This window comes from Nanorana parkeri, unplaced genomic scaffold (genome assembly GCF_000935625.1).
Source record: "Nanorana parkeri isolate BGI_ZX_2015 unplaced genomic scaffold, ASM93562v1 scaffold229, whole genome shotgun sequence".
Classification (NCBI taxonomy): Eukaryota; Metazoa; Chordata; class Amphibia; order Anura; family Dicroglossidae; genus Nanorana; species Nanorana parkeri.
Window position 1 is genome coordinate 1370902 of NW_017306497.1, and position 17188 is coordinate 1388089.

The 17188-nt window shown below is 41.6% G+C and overlaps 1 protein-coding gene across 1 annotated transcript in view; it reads left to right on the plus strand.

Moving 5' to 3' along the window:
* Positions 1–7191, plus strand: part of CUNH11orf65 (chromosome unknown C11orf65 homolog) — a 21796-nt gene extending 14605 nt beyond the window's left edge. Inside the window, exons 6-8 of the mRNA XM_018556248.1 lie at positions 458–628; positions 4075–4130; positions 7080–7191. Coding sequence (XP_018411750.1) covers positions 458–628; positions 4075–4130; positions 7080–7180 — 328 coding nt within the window. The 3' untranslated portion in view covers positions 7181–7191. The remainder of the gene's footprint in view (positions 1–457; positions 629–4074; positions 4131–7079) is intronic.
* Positions 7192–17188: the final 9997 nt, after the last annotated feature.

Below are 17188 nucleotides of genomic sequence, written 5' to 3' on the forward strand. Positions count from 1 at the left end.
TTAATTTTACCTTGTTCCTATATAGTTCCTATATACAGTTGGGTCTAGGACTTCACAGAGATTGCTCTGAAGACCAACACTGGTGTTTGATGTCTGCAGATCAGCAGTATTGTTAGGTTAGGCAATTAGTTCAGGTCAGGTTTACTTTAAGAACCCAAACTCAACCAGTGACACTCATTTGGTTACCAGGAACAGGAACATCATTAAGGTTGCAAGGATCATTTCCGGTACATATATATATATATAATCTTTCACTATTGGTCAAAGAGCAGTGTGCAATATGCAATACTACATTGCAACCAATCCTAATCAGAAGTCATCTTTCATTCATACAGACTTTTTGAAAGTTGATTGGTGGCTGTGGGTAAAAACATTTTATGCGTTATCATTCAACTTTCCATTACATCTTTCAATAAACCCATAATAATGGCGCACATCTTGTATTATTTTATATTAGGTATTATGAAGGAAGCCTTCATGCCCAGACTTCAGACCCCAACACTGTCATCCTGGTACACCGTGCCACACAGGGTGTCATTCAATCTGTACAGCAACATGGCACCCAAGCTGTTCTGGACTGGGAAGTGGACGAGCTGCTCAATTGGACCAATGCACTTAACTATGAGGAGTAAATATCTTGATTTCTTTTAGCTGTCTGTTAACTTACTGCCTGCACAAGCAGTGTTGGCATTCAACTTTAAATTGTACCTACAGCCAAAACTTTTTCTGTAAGTTTGGATAGAGTGGTGACAGGTTGGGGCCCCTGACAGGTTTTTACTGCTACCTCCCCATAAAGGAGATTCACTCTTTCAATGTGTAAAATTAAAAGGAAATCCAAGAGCCAAAATAAGGCATTTTTGTTTGGAGATATTTCATCATACTTCCTCTCGTGTCTACAGGACGGGAAGTGAAAGATGATTTTTAAAATGGCTTAAAATACACTGCAAGATCAATCGCAGTTTCAGTTTATTCGTACTATGCCTTATGCCTTATGCCTTATCCCATTGCTTTTATTCATGTTACACTTTTGCTTTGTAACCTTTGAGACATTTTATACCTTTTTTAAAATCTTTTATGGTATATTGTACTGTCTTGTTTTCTAAAAACATCTAAACCGTTTGTAAAAGAAAGATACGTTTATATCGGCTAAATACAGTTCATGTACATACATAGAAGGTGTTGGAAGCCTTACAGTTTGTATTCTTTAGAAGACAACGCCAGTCTGAATAGAAAAGCCTGCCCCCTGCCAGCATGCTGCAGAATGGGACCATTGCGGTCTTTGGGAAAGCAGTGGTCTCTTTGCAGGGGTCTGACACGCCCCCTGCTGAGTCATGGCCAGAGCTCTCCAATCAGCTGGAATGAGCTTTGTGGATTGCAGAGCTATTGGCCTGATTCAGCAGGGGGTATGTCAGACCTATGAAATGAGCCCACACACAGAGGATTGACAGCCATAAACACATAGATTCCTCTGTCCAAACTAAACACAATGAATGAAAGGATCTCCCCTACCAGCTGATTGGATGCAGTCACTGTTCAGCCGACAGTTTTCCACCTGGCTCCTTCAATTATGCAATCAAAGTTTGTTTAGCCGGGTGTTGCCGAGAAAGACACTGTCAGCTTAAATTTTGGCCGATTTCTACTGAATAAATCAAAATGTGGCTACCTTATCCTCCCTGCCGGTAAGATTTTTTTTCTTTTTTTTCTTCCTTTTTTCGTTCTACTTGTTTTTGGGGGGTTTTTTTTCTAACTTTTGAATCTCCCGCCGGTTCCGCCCCCCTGCGACGCGGATGCTCGCAAGGGACGGAACCCGGAAGACGAGACGAGACGATTGCCGGCATCGGCCCGGAGGACACAGCGCGGCTCGAGGGACAAGGTAAGAGGCGGGCTGTGAATTCCCCCAGTGTGGCTCGGGGTTACCGCTTATGGTACAGAAAATGAACCCCGAGCCACACTCGGGATTACCGCCAGGGAGGTTAATGGTTCTACTCTATAGCTGCTGGCATGGGACAGGTTTTTCTACTGCGTCTGTGTTTTAAAAAAAAAACAAGCTGTAAGAGATTAAAGACCAAGTGCACTTATCTTTTTTGCCCTTTAGCACTAACCTAACCCACCCTCCTCCTCCACAGATGCCTACTTACCTTGCAGCCTCCGGTGTTTGCTTACATCCAGTCTTACTGTTACAAGTCTTACTCTCCTGGCCGCATCTGTGTATTACACTCCCATGGACTTCTATGGGGCTATAACCCGAGGCCCGAGACAAAGGGAGATGGCCCTATGGAAGACCCTGAGGCTGTAATGTGCAGGTGCAGCCGGGAGAGTGAGACTTGCAGCGTTGAAGATAAGCAAGCACTGGAGGCCGTGTCCATCGGATCGAGGTAAGTATGCATCTGCGGTGGGATGGGTTCATTTAGGTCAGGTGAAGGGGCAAAAAGGATGTATGTACTTTGTCTTAAAGTTCACTTGTCCTTTGAATACCTTTTGTGTCGATGCGCCTGGACTGTTTTATACTGAAGGTTCATTTGGGCTTTAACTGCTGATAAGATGAAAGGAAGGGAAATCATCGTGCCATATGGAGGAAATCATTGGAGTTCGGGGAGCTTGTGTTGTGGCAGTAAAGCAGATGTACACTCAGCTAAGCTTGTTAGCAGAAGAGAACCCCATTGGGATATATATGTGTTTACACTGTACGAGCTGCTGCATTGTTTGTATTATGTGCCCTGAAAACACATTACTTCTTATTTAAACAGTAATATGCTGCAATACTATGAGAGATGTGCACTATGTTTTCTCCATCTAGAGCAGAGAAGGTGCACTGGTGCAAGTGTGACTATTGCTCAGATACAGTGGCAGCCCATACTGTGGTTTATATGCCGATTTCCACATGACGTACTTTAAAAGGGACAGTCCACCCAAAAGTGATATTTTAGGCATAGGTGGAGCTTGGTGGTCTAGAACAGCCCCTGGTTTCCTATAATGTCTTATATACTCCAACAGAGAGATCTCCTCACCTTAATTCCTGTCTCCAAACCTGTCCGCAGCAGAAAACTAATAGCTAATGGGAGACGGGGAGGAAGGAGTTCATTAGGATTATATACTGTATATATATATTTTGCTTGTAAGGACTCTGATATTACTGATGTAATATGCAGATCAAGGCATACACCTTTCATCTACATATGAATAAAATGTAGCAATACATTGTTGGTGAAGGTTCTCATTCATCCAGGTCATGGTATATCTGTAAAAAAGAAGTCAAGGCAACTGGACTTGCTGTATGTTTCTTGAAGATGTTTCACTGGTCATCCAACCAGCTTTCTCAATTCAGAATGACTTGTATAAAAAATTATCTGGGAATAAATATGGTGAATGTCGCTCCAATCCACATAACCTGTTAGTCGCCACCAGGTACTGATTGCATTTGCATAATTGGAGCTGAGAGGTGTTATTAACCTGCCCAGAGAGATGTTAATTCAGTCATTCTGAATTGAGAAAGCTGGTCGGATGACTAGTGAAACGTCTTCAAGAAAAATACAGCAACTCCAGTTGCCTTGACTTCTTTTTTACAGACGTAACAATACATTGTTACAGTATGTTAGTCAGCGACACTTGCACACTGTCTGCAAGTGTCATTTGACAACCAGTAATTACAGCAAGAGGAGCAGCAGCCGGGGGAGGACCTGAACATAGGAGCTATGTCCTAGAAACCTTGTTAATGTTTAATGATGTATCTCCTATGTGTAAAATCCTTCTGGCTTAAGATGATTAATTATTTTTAACATGTAGCTTTCATTTTCACAAGTACTGTATTACTAAAAAGCTAAATGTAAGAATGTTTCAATGTGACAGGAAGTGCATCCAAAATGTGTTCTCAGTGACAGGTAGAAGAGGAGCATTGTGATTTGTGCTGTGTTGTCAGGTTGTGATCCTTAATGCTTGTTCATCACCCATAGCTAGTCTGCCTCCATGCTGCTATCGGTAATGAACTGTACAGACACATGTAGCATACAGAATATGTTATCTTAGTATTTAGCTTATTATCCCATACGGCAGAATAATCAGTTATTTTCTTTAAAGGTACATTAACACTTGGAAGGCGATTGGAACAAGTAAATCATCCTGTGCATTCAAAGGTAAGAACCTATGTTCTGAATAGATAGGCATATCAGGCTAAAGACTGTGTGTAAAGAAGCCTCAGTGATGAAGGCTTTGTAGTAAAGAGTGTTTAAAGCAGGTAAGTGCGGTGAGGTCCGTGGCAGGTGAGGTCCTCACATGTTCCTCCTGATGAGGCATTTAGATGGATGTTAACAGCGTTTTGTTTTTCTTTCTTTGTTTTTGATTGGAAGTCTTGGACCAAGGGCGCTTTGCCATTGGTTCAAACCATCCACAGAGCTCAAGCTTCGAGGAAGACCGCTGCTGTGTAACCTAACATAGCTGTCAAAAGCCGGGTGAAGCGCCGACTGTAATTAATGACAGGTTACATAGCAGGGAGGCATTCCCCGCTGTGTAACCTGTTAAAAGCCAGTCTGAATGGTGAAGAAGCTGACAGCCTTTTCTTCTATAGACCGCACATCTCTCCTTCAAAGGATAAGTGCACTTTAATACAAAGTGCACTTAATCTTTTTGTTTAAGAATAAGTGCACTTTGGATAAAACTGTACCTCGTTAAACACATCACAATCTGATTGTACAATCTCCTTAAAGTGTATATACGCTTAAGAACAAACACTTGCAGCTTACCAGTCCTTAGATGTGATGGCTGTTTTGTTTGCCTTTTTTCCCCTTTATTACTACAAATTAGTACACTAAAAGTGAGACGAGTATTAGAAGCCATGGGAGGCTATCAAGTGACCCAGGGAAGAAGTGTAGATGGAGAATAGAAGGGAGCCAAGGACAGACCCTTAGGGGACCCCCACAGAAAGGGGAGAGGAGAGGAGGAGGTAGAATTGTAAGTGACACTGAAGGTGTGCTGAGATAGGTAGGAGATGAACCATGAGAAAGAAGAGCCATGGAGGCCAAGGGATTGGAGTTTATTAAGGAGACGCGGGTGGTCAACTGTGTCAAAGGCAGCAGAAAGGTCTAAAAGTAGGACTACAGAGTAGTGGCCATTGGTTTTAGCAGTTAGTAGATCGTTAGGAAGTTTTAGAAGGGCAGTTTCTGTGGAGTGTTGCGGACCAAATTAGCTCTAAATCCAGCCTCTAAAACCTCATATATAATTGAACATGTCAAAGTCATTTTTAACATTTTAAATCTGCAGCTTTCAATGAATTCAATTTAAAGGAAGATCTCCTAATTGTGCTGTTGTCACCCTCTCACACACTCTTAATGGAGAATACAAGTGGCCATTTTAACATACATTACATAGACATGTTCCACTGTTGTCACCACTAAATTGTTTGACCACACCTTGTCATTTTGTTCATTAAGCTGCACATTTCCTGTTCCATACCGCCTCTTTTTGTTCACTATGCTGTACATTTCCTATTCTACATCATGCCATTTTGTATACTACACTGTACGTTTCCTGTTGTACAGCTTCTCATTGTATTCGCTGCACTGCACATGCCCTATTCCACATGGCGTCATTCTGTTCACTGCACCGTACATGCTCCTTTCCACACGGCATCATTATGTTCACTGCACTGTACATGCTCCTTTCCACACGGCATCATTCTATTCACTGCACTGTACATGCTCCTTTCCACATGGCATCATTCTGTTCACTGCACCGTACATGCTCCTTTCCACACGGCATCATTCTATTCACTGCACTGTACATGCTCCTTTCCACACGGCATCATTCTGTTCACTGCACCGTACATGCTTTTTTCCACACGGGGTCATTCTGTTCACTGCACTGTACATGCTCCTTTCCACACGGCATCATTCTGTTCACTGCACCGTACATGCTTCATTTGTCAACTGTGCTGTTAATTTCCTATTCCACAATGCATTATCATGTTCTTTGTGCTGTTCATTTCCTTTTCCACACATCATTCTTTTTGCTGCACTGTATGTTTCCTATTCCACCCCTCCTCATTCTGTACACTGTGCTGTACATTCCCTATTCCACACTAATCCATACTGTGGGCTGCATTGTACATTTTCTCTTCCACCCCTCCTCATTCTGTACACTGTGCTGTACATTCCCTATTCCACACTAATCCATACTGTGGACTGCATTGTAGATTTTCTCTTCCATCCCTCCTCATTCTATACACTGTGCTGTACATTCCCTATTCCACAGCGCCTCCTTCTGTACTCTGCACTGTATACTACACACCACCTCATTTGGTACACCATGTTTTATGTTACCTATTTGAACCGGCTCATTCTGTAAGCTGTGCTGTATGTTACCTATTCTACACTGCCTATATTTGCCTGCTATGTTGTATGTTCCGTATGCTAGATGGACTCGTACGGTACTCTGCACTGTATGTTCTCTATTCTGACCACTGTGCTTAATAAACTTTGATGTATATTACATGCTCCTTACTAAGCAGTTGCTATGTAGCACTCCTAATTTTTCATGAAGGTAAGATCAGACAAAGTGTTACTTTCCAGTCTATATTCTGCGTGTGGAGGAGTTTGTTTCTTTAAGATATGGTTGTGTTTCCTGATGTTATGTGTGTCTGTGGGAGTCTCACTTGTCACACAGTAATTAAAGAATATTTTATGGGTACAAGGATTCCACCATATGTGTGCAGTGTATACAGTAAGTAGGTGCAGACTCTATTTAGGCCCTCCCCTTTAAGCCACTCCCACTTTTAGACATGTCCAGACACCCCCACAAAATGCAGCAGCGTGCGAGTTATTACCATCCGTGTGCCCCATGTCTCCCACAATCCTAGCAATGTCACTGGCTTGTATAATAGAAGTGCAGAAAGCATCAGTGTGCAGCCTCCCATAGCAGCCGTCAGCAGATTTGGAGGTTTAATATAAAGTAATGTATTCTGTCTGTGGTAAGCAATATATTATTGTTATATACACTTCTCAATGTGTTAAAAACTGGATGTAAGAATCCAATTAAGAAGCATGTCTTGCCTTAATGGTTCTGAGAATTTTTTCCCATGATCTTTACAGGAACAACCTTCATCCAGTCTCCATATGATCAGTATGAATTTTCTCAGCTGTCCCCGCGTAGTCCTCTGTCTCTGGACTCCAGTGAAAAGGAGGAAGAATGACTGCCATAAATGCATTGCTTTTCACAGAATATGTTTTTGTTTTTTTTAATTTAAATTAAAGGCTCAGTCTACATCAAAGTAATATTTCAGTTGTGGTTAGATGTTTGAGAGTTGAAATACCCACCAGCGTGCTTTGATTATCTCCAGTAATGAGATTCCTGCTTACAGCAGCATGACAGCACACAAGGAATCTCCTTCAAATGTATCTTTATTTCATACTGTCCAAGGGTGACAACACGCACGGTGCTGGATCTGAGGAAGAGCAGTGTTGTCACCCTATGTTTTTTTTCCTGATTCGGACTAGAAACATCTCCCCCTCCAGTGTTCAGGAGAAACACTCCTAGTGTTTGTGCCAGTACGAAGAAGAATGTCTTAATGTTGGTGGTCCGTAGGGAAAAATATATTTAAAAAAGCATGGGTGTCAGTGGGGTTAAAAGAACTGCATTGGTGTCAGTGGACAGAGAAAAAAACATTTGTGCCAGTGGGTGGAGGTGGGCAGGGGGCATTGGTGGTCATTATAGGTGGGTGGGGACATTGGTTGTCAGTGTGGGGGTAAGATTGGTGATAAGGGTTGGTGGGCTAGTATAAGAGGGGTCTATACACGGGTTTCGGCTAGTATAAGAGGGGTCTATACACGGGTTTCGGCTAGTATAAGAGGGGTCTATATACGGGTTTCAGTTTTTATAAGAGGGGTCCATAGACAAGCTTCAGCTAGTATAAGAGGGGTCTATACACGGGCTTCAGCTAATATAAGAGGGGTCCATACACGGGCTTCAGCTAGTATAAGACCCCATTCACACCTAGCGACATACCTTTTGCAGCGGATCCGCACGGCCGGGATAGCGCGACTTTCGGGGCGACGTTCCAGCGACGATCCAGCGACGGTAGCGCGACCTTCCCCGTCGGGCTCCATAGAAAAAAAGCAAAATCGCGCAAAATCCGCCGAAAAAAGGGTCCGGTAGAAGCAACTTGCGACCGCGACGAGCGACGCGCGACATGGAGTAAAGACAGCTCCATTGAATAACATTGGCCGGCGACTTCTCGCGATATCGCGCGGCAAAAATGCGCGATATCGCGGCGGAAATCGCGCGACAATTCGCTATATGTGAACGGGGCCTAAGAGGGGTCCATAGACAAGCTTCAGCTAGTATAAGAGGGGTCTATACACGGGCTTCAGCTAGTATAAGAGGGGTCCATACAAAAGCTTCAGCTAGTATAAGAGGGGTCTATACATGAGCTTCAGCTAGTATAAGAGAGGTCTATACACGGGCTTCAGCTAGTATAAGAGGGGTCTATACACGGGCTTCAGCTAGTATAAGAGGGGTCTATACACGGGCTTCAGCTAGTATAAGAGTAGTCTATACATGGGCTTCAGCTAGTATAAGAGTAGTCTATACATGGGCTTCAGCTAGTATAAGAGGGGTCTATACACGAGCTTCAGCTAGTATAAGAGTAGTCTATACACAGGCTTCAGCTAGTATAAGAGGGGTCCATACACGGGCTTCAGCTAGTATAAGAGGGGTCCATACAAAAGCTTCAGCTAGTATAAGAGTAGTCTATACACGGGCTTCAGCTAGTTTAAGAGGGGTCTATACATGGGCTTCAGCTAGTATAAGAAAGGTCTATACACGGGCTTCAGCTAATATAAGAGGGGTCCATACAAAAGCTTCAGCTAGTATAAGAGGGGTCTATACACGGGCTTCAGCTCATACACGGGCTTCAGCTAGTATAAGAGTAGTCTATACACGGGCTTCAGCTAGTATAAGAGTAGTCTATACACGGGCTTCAGCTAGTATAAGAGTAGTCTATACACGGGCTTCAGCTCGTACAAGAGGGGTCTATACACGGGCTTCAGAAAATACACTGATTTGGTTAATTCTAGTGCTAACAGAACCCTTATTTCATTTTAGGCTCCGGGAATCTGAAATGACACGTGGAAGGTTAGAGTTTTCTTTAGGCACCAAGACAATTTCTTGCTAGCACATTTCATACTCAAGTGCCTATGAGATTTAATGATGGAACTTTCTCTGCACCCACATGGTTCACATCGGCATTTAGAAACACTACAAATGCAATAAGCCTGTATTTTCAAATGATAAAGCAGCTGCTGAATGTTTATCTATAGCAGACTTTTGTGGGAGCATATTTTATGTGCAATAGTACATATCTGAACTCCAAAACAGATGTCACCGGTACCAAGATTCGATGTTACTGCAAATCTATTTTAATTGATAGTTGTCATTCAAGTGACAAGCGCTTTCTGGGCTGGGCAGGGTCCCCTTCATCAGGCTCAGAAATGACATTACATAAAAGGGCCACAACTTTTATATGGACATAATAGAATGTCATTTCTAAGCCTGATGAAGGGGACCCGGCGCGGCCCAGAAAGTGCTTGTCTTAGGAACGACAACTACCAATCAAATGGATTTTGCAGTAACATGGGATCTTGGTGCCGGTGTGCTGGTGACATCTGTATTGTTGTTCTGTTGTGAGCAGCGCCATCCGCAGTCATTACAAGCACCCGTTACTTTTGGCATATCTGGTAAGAACTGCGGCAAGGTATATGGGTACTGCTTTGTACACTTATCTACAGAATGCATATCTGGGGACCTGTGGTACACTGGTAAGTTGTGATTAACTCAAATGTCGTTTATTTACAAAATACATGCATAGTGTATACTTTACAAACAAATTGAAGCGCCGTGAAGCGCTATAGTGTTCGGGTTTGGCCTGAAGAAAAGGTGGCAACCCTAATAGCAGCCCAATAGATTTGCAGTGTAAAGCTGACCTCCAGGCACACAGCTAGATAAACAGATACAATAAATATATGGGAGCTGTTTGCCTGCCAAAGGATTTGTCATTTTGTGCAGTTTGTACACAGTTTACACAACTCTGCCACTCATCGCTTCCCTGTCTGGCAGCATAGCAGACCAGATTTTCTCTGCTGCATTTAAAATGGATCTTTTACTTAAATAGCAAGTTCTGCTTATTTAGTGATTACACCCTCCACCTTTCTAAAAAATGCTGCACTAAATGGAAAAACTCCAGTTTGTTAATCAAAGTGAAGTTGCCTGCAAAGGGGATTTGAAAATAATTTGCAGTCAATTTGATTTTGGGGGGCTTTCAAGAGAGTGGACCTTCCTTTTCATGGAAGACTTTAACTGCATTTACATGTTTTCAAACAATCTGCTATGTTTTTAAAGCTCATCTCCAGGTTCATCCCCACTCCCCATCATCCCTCTACCCATTCACACTCTATCCATCCATGTAATCCTTCACCAGCTATTTTTCTTGAATACCTTGGTTCCCTGCCGTGTTACATAGTCAGGTTGAGAAAAAAAAAGGATTCTAATTCTTACCATTGATTCCATTGAGGGACACAGCTCTGAAGAATTCTGAGAGACGTGGAAGCAGCAGGATAACCCTACATCTCAGAATGCTTCAGAGCCGTGTCCCTCAGTGGGGGATAGAGAAAACATCCGTCCATTAAGTTCAACCAATAGAGAAAAAAGAATAAATAGAAAAGGCTCCACAAACAGAACCCTATGCCCTCCGTTAGCCACAGTTGATTCAGGGGAAGGCAAAACAAATGTAAACTGTAATGCATGACTGTAAAGTTGTAAAAGGCAGAGGTGACCGCTTTTCTCTACAGGAAGTGCTTAGATGTCACTAAGCAACCTGAGTAAAGATTAAGGAAATTTGGACAAGCATAGATAGAAACTAAAAGGCACTCTCTACATAGGTTAGCAATTTAATACATTTCTATAAAATATCATTTCTGCCCAGAGTTGAATTTAAATAAACCCATCTAGTCATTGCTCCTTTATATTTGGTTAAAACTCTTTAAGAGAAAATTTGATGAATTTCCTTAACAAAATTTCACTTAAGTAACAAACTGACGATTGTCAAAAATGCCCCCTTGGAAAACCACATACCACTGGCGGAGCACCTGCTAGTATTCATGTGACCTGTAGAGTCTATAAAACTCTTATGCAAGCTTATTTGCCATTCTCTGATTAAATGATGAAGTGGGTCTGTCTAAGGCATCAAGGATCCTGAGGGCACAACATGTACAAAGAACTGCTACAATTAACGCAATTAACGGTATACCAACTAGGGACAAGAGCCATATTGAGAAGATCAAGCTTAAAGATATAGATTGGTCATCAGGGGCATTCTTCATTGAAATAATGAGTTCATCTTCATCTTCAAACCCTATTAAAAAAACCCATAAGAATAGGTTATTACAAGAGCAATCAAAGTTAGTCCTCCGGCGCTAACATCAAACAATTATCCACTCCAGGATGAACTGGCCACAGGGGTGCTGCTCCTCCTCAGATCAGAAAGCTCTCATCCATACATGCAAAGAAAACACAGAACAGAGCGCCCAACCCTGTGCAGTACTGATGTATTAATATAACATTGTTAAAAAGAATATAGGCTACTCACAAGAGTAACAGCATAAAAGCTTATCAAAAGAGTCCCGGAATGAAAGGTTGTCAATTCAACTCTCACAGTCCCCGATCCAGGTAACAAATACGCCGGCAGAGGCTGTGGTTGCAGTGGTGGACACGTTTCCTGGGGCGCACCCCCTTCATTAGAGCCTGAATGTTCAGAGCTAGCTCACCAAATAAGACTGAGAGGCAGCCAATAAGACGACTTACAACCAAAGGCTGCTATTGGATGGAGTGGGACCAATCAGTAACCGGAAACCACGATCACAGCGACCCACCCCTTCTCACAATGGCGGACTCAGATCAACTAACTTTAGTGCATACAGCCATTTAGACGGCCTATTCTCTGACAATGCATTATGCATCACATAATTGTAAATTGGATTAGCCGCATGATTATATATAACATAACACATTATAACATAAAGGGGTCCTAAGTCCCTATGATCTCTACTATTACATTTAAATATAGAATCCATAAAAACTCCTATATGGGCTAGAACTTTGATTATGAATATATTATGATTAAAAGGATAATATTTATCACTAAACTCTCTGGGCTAGACTTGAGCAATGAGCCGGCAGCCCTACTACTACACCTGGCACCGCTCTTCAAGCGCAAATACATAAACTCTATGTTAATACACATAATGAACGCTGCCAGGACATGCATTCCCCTGTACTGGAAAAAGGCTTACCCGCCACCGCTTAGTTTGTGGCTTCAGAGGGTCGACCACATTTGAATCATGGAAGAACTAACTTTTAGACTGTAAGCCCTCAGGGGCAGGGCCCTCTAGTCCTTACCATCTTGTCTTGAATTGTATTGTGATTGAAATGTCTTCCCTATATTGTAAAGCGCTGCGCAAACTGTTGGCGCTATATAAATCCTGTATAATAATAGTAATAATAACTAACCAAAGCTCTTAACCACTCTGAACATTTTTTAAAGAAAATGTGTTTTATTTATTCCACTGCATACAGTGAACTCATACGCTCTGGGTGAGCGCACTTCGGAGTCATTAATCCAGTCAATTGCCTTTACCCACGAGAAGGGATTCTGGTGCCCCATTCCCCTGTTATCTGTGATCCCCCCCCCTCTTCTCCTTTCTCCCGACTTTTCTTTCCTTTTTCCTTGCATGATTTTTCTAGCTTAATATCTCTAATTTCATACATCTTCAGCTCTCTTGCTCCTGTGTCTTTTTCTTACGTTCCACAGTATTGTGTACGTCCAAATACAATATTTTGGCTACATATTGCACGGGCACATGTCACGCTAATGTCGATATCCATACATGAGGTACTAAGGTGTTCGCTGTTTGTTTGTTATGCAATATATCCGGAGCGTGACCCCTCCGCAGATCAGCACCATGCTACCCCTCAACCTACAATTCAGCTATTCTTAGGCGGACTACTGACAAGATGCTGGGAGGACAGGGTTTATACTCAATGTTTGGATGGTACTGCTGTGCATTTGTGAGTACAATTTAGTTTTTAAATGCTGTTTCCATATTCTGTAATTTGTTTTTCTACTTCTACTTATATTATTGAAAATGTAAATAAAGAATTAACAAAAAAAAGGATAATCATAAATAATAAATAGATGCTGATAAATAGTTTTATACTTAAAAATGGTAGATTGCTTGAGAAGGAAGTATAATATAAATATTATGAATAAAAAGATTAAAGTGAAAAAAAAAGAAAACATTGTCCAATGTGCGCACAAAGCAATTCTATAAACGGTACTAAGTGCACAAATTCCAATACAAATTACCCACAGCGAATTTTGGCTGGGTGAAACAGGGATGAAATTCAGTGGTGAACATTCACTAGCATAAGGAAATAGACATACAAACCTATCTATCTATATATATATATCTATATACATATACAGTATATATATATATGTGTATATAGATATATACATATATACACACACACACACACACACACACACACACACACACACTTCACACACAACAGATGGATAAGTGGGTACAAAACCCTTCCTAGTTCGATCCATCCATTAGCTCCCATCTTTATTTTCAGAGAAATAACAGACCATCCAAACTCTCCATAATACTATTCCTAAATAAATGATGATGATTTCAAGGTCTCATTTAGGCCTACTGCTGCCCAAAGGAGGGATGGCTTCAATGCCAAAGGCTCTTGGTCCCTCTGGCCAAGCATTATGACAGGACAGGAAGTGTTTTGGCACAGAGTGGTGATCGGCTTTTTAATTGATGTTATGTTTGTGCTCCCCGAATCTGACGCTGAATGTCCTAATAATTCTTCCAACATATATCTTGCCACATGGACAATCAGGCCATGAATGACATATTCGATTCCACAATTAATACATTGTTGAATAGGGTACAAAAGACCATGGGCACTACAAACCTCCTTCTTCCTGTGCCACATATAGTGGCACGGACCACAGTTTGGGACACTAAAACTGTAGCTACCGTTCTGGCCAAACATCCCTTGTCCAGTATTCTTAGGTCTAAGGGAATTAACTTTGCTTGGGGCCAACATATTCTTGAGAGTCCTGATTTTTTTTTTTAATATAACTTTTGGAAGGTCTGGCAATGAATCCTTGAGAAACAGATCTTCTTTTAGCACCCTCCAGTGCTTCTTTAGGATTCTAGATACCTGAAAAGCATTCTTATTACACTGTGTGCAAAAGGACAAATTGTATTGATTTACCTAATCCAATGTCTGAGGTCTTTTCTCCTGTCTGTGTCTATGTTTGAGAAACATTGAGTTAATCAACTCACTCTCATATCCTTTCTCTACATTTTTTTTCTTTAATATCTCACAGATCGGGGACTGTGAGAGCTTGTATGGAATCATTGAATTGACAGCCTTTCATTCCCGGAGTCTGTTGATAAGCTTTTATGCTGCTACACTTGTCAGTAGCCTACATTGTTTTTAACAATTTTATATTACTAAATCAGTACCGCACATGGTTGGGTGCTCTGTTCTGTGTTTCCTTTGCAGGTTATTACCAGATATCTAAGATACTGTATATAAAAAGCCTAACTTTTGCCTCAAGTTTATTGGCAATAAGACTAGTGCCATAGGGTGTCAAAAGACTGTTATCTGTGTATTTGTTTAAAAATGCAGAGCCATTCATCCTGCAAAATCGCATGTTCATTTGTTCTGTGTGAATAGAGCTAAAATGAATGTTATTGGTATATTCCCTTACCAGGTTTAATCGTATTCATTCATAAGATTAGAGTGAATTAGGAAAACACTGCATTGTGGCCCCAAGAAATAATTACTTATGACCTTCAGCTTCATCTAGTGGCCATAATGTGGTATTTTCCCGATTCACTCTAATCGTATGAATGAAATACATTCAACCTTGAAAGAAAATATACTAATAACATTCATTTTCTGCCCCATCCACAAAGAATAAATGAACATGCAGTTTCGCAGGATGAATGGCTCTGCATTTTTTTTACAAATACACCAATAACAGTCTTTTGACACCCTAAGGCACTAGTCTTATTCCCAATAAACTTGACACAAAAGTTGGGCTTTTTATATACAGTACCTTAGATATCTGGTAACAACCTAAAGAATGAATAGCTCTGCAAATTTTTTTATAAATACACACCTACAGTATGTTTTTTGATTTTGTGGTATGCAGTATCTGCATATATCGTATGACGACTACAGCCATCAAAAATGGACGCCCAATCCTGCTGAGCTAATAATCACTTTGTGAATATGGATAACTAAAAACTGAACTCCAGTCTAAGGGCGAAATAAACAGCTGACATACCTGGCAAAGGATTTGTAATTCCATTTACTCAGGCTCCCCTGACAGAAAGGACATCCAGGACTAAGACCTCACTTTTCTCTACAGTAAGTGATGAAGCCTGGTCTCAGACCTTGCTTCTGCCTGCTGATTGGACAATAAAAAAGCAGCAGCAGCAGCAGCAGTACAGAAATGAAATTATATCTGTACTCCCACATCTGGTAAGCATGTTACAGCCGCAAAATATATTTAATATTTTAATAAATACTTAACAGGAATAAATAGTATTTTTATATTTGCCCCGTGTTCAAGATCAGTATGACCCCTATAATCAGGCATGCTGAGATTCTATTCATTTTATTCTGGATGTGCCAGCTATACATGCACTGAATCATGGTAACAGCTTATTGCAGAGGCAGAGACAAAAGTGCAGTCTGTTCTGGTTGTATTCTGCAGTCATATTTGTAATTCATACAATTTTAGAGTGGCACATCATTGAATTTAATGTGAACCTGTGCCTTGGCCATACAAATTCACTGTAAGGAGGATCATAATCAACCAGTACTTTTCTTCCCAGTGCTCCCCTGACATATTGAGTGCTGGTAGACCATCTGGTATGTCTAGGTATGGCATAACATGCAACTCTCCCTGTGTCTCCCAACAATACAATTGGTGCAAGAGTAGCAGTTTCTGCGCCTGAGTACTGTCACATGGGAGTCGCTCTTTCTCAAAACATTAAGACTTGCATATGAATTTCAAGCAGTCTGGTGGCGGTCTGTGGTAGAGGGAACATGTGGGCAAGGTAAGTCCTGACTGCTTATGGTACCCTCTGTAAAATGAACCTGTTAGTTTTGTCCCTGCAATGGTGATCAGTGGGAGCAAACATTGCCCTGGCATCACTGGAAATAAAAAATGCCCCTGCTTCGATGGTCAGTGGACGTAAAACGTTCCCTTAGTGTCAGCGGTCAGTAGGAGTAATACATGGCCTGGCGCTCAGTTGGAGGGTGCTGTTGTCAAAGGGAGGAATGGTGCCCCATCAATGGTCTCAGTGGGAAGAATAGTGCCACATTGTTTGTGTAAGTGGGAGAAATAGTAGAATGAATATCCCACCGCACTCTTGACCTGTGACCTTCTTTTTCTTTTTTTATAGAATGGGTGCTGTAGTGATCTGCGACTGGCCTCGTATTCCACAAGTATAGTAAGTGTTTTCCCTGCACACTAAGGATCTTTGTCTAAAAGCGTCTTTATTGATGTTTCCGTATCATGTCCAACAGATAGCACAGCGTTTCAGAACCGCGCAGGATCCCTTCATCAGGCATGTGTGACAGAGATGGTGGAAGTGGGGTAAATAGTGCCTCATAGTTTGTTGTCTGTAAGAGAATAGTCTCTCTTCATTGGTGTCAGTGGGATTTGGAAAGCCCACCTGGAATGGGTGCTCGCTTAACTTTGAATACACTACATATCCCACTTTACTCCTCTGCTGGCCAGATTATGTCATGGATGGAATTATTCAGTGATCTCCTGCCCAACAGTGCCTTGGTGCTGCCACTCTTTATAGAGGGTCACCCTTCTGTGTACAATTGTAGAGCCCTGAATTTGGGGCCCTCTCCATTCCACAGCAAGCAGTGGACACTAACCAGCCCATGGACCTATATTTAAGGACAGCTGCTCTAGCTAGTTCTATCATGTTTTTAATGAGCAGTACCTTTTTGTATCCTTTTTCCTATACGTTTTGATATATTTATGGAGACTGAAGAGTCATGACCACTTACGTTTATTTTTTTGAAATGA